The sequence below is a fragment of the Myotis brandtii genome, unplaced genomic scaffold (assembly GCF_000412655.1).
Source record: "Myotis brandtii unplaced genomic scaffold, ASM41265v1 scaffold116, whole genome shotgun sequence".
In the NCBI taxonomy this organism is placed as follows: Eukaryota; Metazoa; Chordata; class Mammalia; order Chiroptera; family Vespertilionidae; genus Myotis; species Myotis brandtii.
The window spans coordinates 3,126,412-3,131,079 of NW_005354010.1; the positions used below are offsets into that span (position 1 = coordinate 3,126,412).

The window sequence follows — 4,668 nt, forward strand, 5'->3', positions numbered from 1 at the left end:
GGGCCGGGGGACCCCCCCCCCCCCCGAGTGCACAAATTTTTGTGCACTGGGCCTCTAGTATATATATATATAATCTCTATCTCTATCTCTATCTCTATCATCATCTCTATCTCTCCTTTCCCCTCTCTCTGAGAATTGATGAAAGCATGTCCTCAGGTGATGATTAAAAAAATTCTCTCCCCTATAAAGTAGGTGCAGTTGTGGAAACTGAGGCAGTACTAGTACACACCAGAACTGTGGTCTTAATCTATGCAGTTTACCAATATCAAACTATCAATAACAATAAGTAACAACTAGCATTTATTGTCTACCAAGTACTTATTTTAAGTACTTTACAGATGTAAATCTATATTTTCACCTCAGCTTTATAAGGTAGATATTTTCCTGCCATCTCACAGATGAAGAAACCGAGGCACAGATAGGTGAAGTCACATGGCTCCAGAGTCCAATTTCCTATCCAAATATCTGAAAGATGATTAAAAAAAATTTTTTTTCATGTAGGCAGTGTCTCTTCAGACATTGTGGCTATTGTTTGAAGTACTGGCAATGAAAAAATTATTAATTTTGATGGGCTACTAAAATTTTTCCTCTCTGAACTTCACCTCACCTCCCTCAAATATAAAGTATTGGGTGATCTGTAACGTTTTTATCAGCTGTATAATTCTGTGAACATAATGCTTTCAGTATCCCATGCCAGAATTCCTTCTATACTTTTGACAAGTATATTTTGTTGTGTTTTTACATGCCAGAATGCATACTACATTTTATTGTTATAATGATGAATAGTTATTTATAACTAGAGGCCTAGTGCATGAATTTGTGTACCAGTGGGGTTCCTCGGGCTGGCCTGCGGGATCTTGCTGAAACCTGCTCTCCAATATCCCCCTAAGGGTCCCAGATTGCGAGAAGGCACAGGTCAGGCCGAGGGACCCCACCGGTGCACGATTGGGGCTGGGGAGGGATGCAGGAGGTTGACCAGCCAGGGAGGGACCGCGGGAAGGCTCCAGGGCATGTCCACCCTGTCTTGCTCAGTCCCGATCAGCCAGACTCCAACAGCAAGCTAACCTACTAGTCAGAGTGTCTGCCCCCTTGTGGTTAGTGCATGTCATAGTGAGCAGTTGAGCAACCTTAGCATATCATTAGCATATTATGCTTTGATTGGTTGAATGGCCAACTGGACGACTGGACACTTAGCATATTAGGCTTTTATTATATAGGATAAGATTTTTTTCTATGGTGACGATTTTGACCTCTGTAAAGTCTTTAAGCATATTGACCACAACCTCCTTCTTGAAACACTTGAACCTTTTGGATTTGATGACAAACACTTTCCAGACTTTCCTCCTACCTCTTGGGCTGTGACTTCTCATTCCCATTTCAAGCTCTTTCTCATCAGCTCCTATGATTCAGGGAACTATACTTCCTTTGGTAAACTCATGATTTCTAAGAATTTTAAATTATCATCTGCATGGTGATTTTTGTTCCTCTTCAATATCTATTTCAATATCTATTATATAGGGTAAGCATTTATTGAGCACTTGCAACATGCTAAGAGCTATGCCGAGTGCATTACTGAGTGTAATTTTTCTTAATCCTCACACAGCTTCCCTGTTAATTATGATTACTCTCCCCATTTTACCCATGAGGAAACTGAGCTTAGAAACACCTAGAACTTTAATCAGTTCACACAGCCAGTAAATGGCAGAGCTTGGGATCAAATCCAGAAAGTCTTACTCTGAAACTCTGAAGCCCTGTCTCCTTACCACTTTGTTCTCCTGTGTGAGGTGTGGGTACCACACCAGAAACAGAGAGTCAGATTCGACCTCAGTGAAAATAGATCATTTGACCTAGGTATAGAAGTGTGAAATGAGGAGAAATAAGTGACGTGTCTTCCCGAAGTCATACCTTTCTGACAAAACAAAGTTCTAATTTCCACAATTAGAGCATTTCCCTTGGGGCTTGCATGTGGAGTCCAAAGGAGCAGCTTAAAATGTGACTAGAGGGAACAGTTATTTCAACACCTATTCCCAGAGATGTATAGGCACGCCTCCTCTCTTGCCGCTAACAGAATCCTGAAGGAATGAGTATAAGAGTATCCAAGAGGTGGGCGAGGCTTTGAGAGCTTTGTTTATGACTGAAACAGAACTGGGGAAGGTATCACCAGGCATCGTGTGTGTGTGTGTGTGTGTGTGTGTGTGTGTGTGACACTGAATATGTGTATGTGTGGTGGCCTCAAGCAGCTAAGGGATTACACAAAGTTACGTGTCAGACTCTAGGGAAAGCCTATTACAGCAGCCAATTGAATATAAGGAGATACTAAAGAACAGAAATATGACCCAACAAGTCTGCCTCAATTTGGCCATAAAGTGAGAGAACTGAGACAATCATAAAGTTGGTCCCTATTTAGGAAATGCCTAGAAACATTGATGTTTCTAGTGGAAATGACTTAGAATAAAATCAGGAGCTTAGAAGGCTTATGAAATCATCTAGCCTAAACTTTGGCCTGTACATAGTCCATGTGAATTGCCTCAGAGAGCAGCCATTTAGGACCAATTTTTAAGGTCAGCTCAGAATGCGATTCCACAATCATTATTCCTGTGATTACCTGTACCCACCACCAAGAAAGCCAAGAAATCTTTCTACATCAACTGAATCTCCTGCTTGTCCTCCAGAAAGATGAAAAAGGGTTATTATCACCCTTCACCTTAAAAAACCTTAATATTCCTGGAGCTATGGCCAAATCACTGGATTATCTCTCTCTTTCCAAATGATACCTTTAGTTCCTTCAATCTCATCTTATTTGTCTGGGTTCCTTTCCAAACTGCACATCTGCCAACACAGCAGAAGGACAAGTGCCATATATGAGACTTGTAGTATCTGTGCCATATGGCAAATGTCTGTCATCTAATATTGCTTAGAAGTAGAGAAGTACAGTTTATGCCCACAGTAGGGTAAAGATTAATGAGGAATTCCCAGATAAGCTAATATTTCATGAAAATCTATAGAAAAGTCCTTCCTTTGCTTATTTGGATCTTGAATTTTAAAGACAAAAATAATAATGGTAATAATATTCTTATAAGGACCTATTGTGGGGATAAATCAGGTATCATTTGAGAATGTTTAATATGCCATTAATGTGATGAATGCCATTTATGAATCTTAAATCTGTGTTCATATACACATTATTCATTTTAATGATCATTTACCATTGATGGAATTGTCTAACTTTTTCATGTGTTATTCACAGAAATGTGACCTGGAATAGTTTAGCTATTCCAGATACACACTGCTCACCAGAGCTAGAAGAAGGCTACCAGTGCCCACCAGGATTTAAATGCATGGACCTTGAAGATCTGGGACTTAGCAGGCAAGAGCTGGGCTACAGTGGCTTTAATGAGATAGGTCTGTCTTACTGGTAAAACACATTTTTCAGTTTCTATTTTATAATTTATGAAATGGAGATAATAGTTATATAATTGACATTCCATATTAAGACTGGCTATAGTATTTACTAGTAAGAAACACAACTGCAAGTTTTAATTATATGACTGAATTATATTCTACCTTATAATCTATAACATACAGTCTGTGTTTATGTATAGTCAGTGATGTCTGTAGAGATTTAAATAGCTCTCATTTTAGACTAGTTTGATTCTTAATTATAGCATTTAAGAATATTTCTTTGTTGAGCAAGGTTTAGGGGTTCTTGCCTCAAAAATAAACAAGATGTGGTTTTCTTTCACATTTTAACTATACTCAAGTGGTCAAGGTAAGTCTTAAATAACTGGAATAATAGGCATCCATGAGTGTGTGAGAGCTGAAAAGGAATCCCAGAACACAAGACAGCTAATCAAATACTTAATGAATATGCATCAACCATATAAAGGATATATGAGGAATACTTGTATATGAATATAATGTGCTTAAATGTATAGATTTATTTGTGACTTGTCCTATTAAGTTCTGAAATGTATCATTTACACACAGTAATGAAAGACCTTGGTAGCTGCCATTTAGTTGATATCATTGCATTTATTACAATTCCATGCACGTATTGCTTTTTGAAGAAAAAAAAAATCCATGGAACTCTAAACAATTATTTTATGCTTTGAGAATGTGTCTTAGTGAGCTCAGGTTGCCATAACAAAATACCATAGATGGGGTGGTGTAAACAACATAAATTTATTTCTTTCCAGTCTGGAAACTGGAAGTCTGAGATCAGGGTACCAGCATGGTAAGGTCCTGGTTAGGCATCCTCCTCTCCCTAGCTTGCTGATGGCTTCTTGCTGTGTTCTTACATGGATGGGGTGGGGGGCAGGGGAGAGAGAGAGAGAGAGGAAGCTCTCCAGTCTCTTCTTATAAGGGTACTAATCCCATCATGAGAAGCAAACCCTTATGATCTCATCTAAACAAAATCACCTCCAAAAGGCCTCACCTCCTAATACAATCACATCGGGGGTTAGGGCTTTAACGTATAGTTTGGTGGGGAGGCACAAACATGTAGTCCATAACAGGATTATTATCAGAATTATTTGAAAATAATCCTATATAATAAAGAAGTATTATGCAAATTAACCCTCATGCCCTCAAAAGATGGCTGCCTATGACCAGACCAGCAGGAGAGTTAGTGAGGAATGACCAAATGACTGAACAGCAGGCCGTGTGGGG

The 4,668-nt window shown here is 39.0% G+C and overlaps 1 protein-coding gene across 4 annotated transcripts in view; it reads left to right on the plus strand.

Moving 5' to 3' along the window:
• NALCN (sodium leak channel, non selective) overlaps positions 1 to 4,668 on the plus strand; it is a 298,496-nt gene that overhangs the window by 54,033 nt on the left and 239,795 nt on the right. For all 4 annotated transcript variants that reach the window (XM_005858192.2, XM_005858191.2, XM_005858194.2 and 1 more), the window contains exon 7: positions 3,248 to 3,402. In XM_005858192.2, coding sequence (XP_005858254.1) covers positions 3,248 to 3,402 — 155 coding nt within the window. The remainder of the gene's footprint in view (positions 1 to 3,247; positions 3,403 to 4,668) is intronic.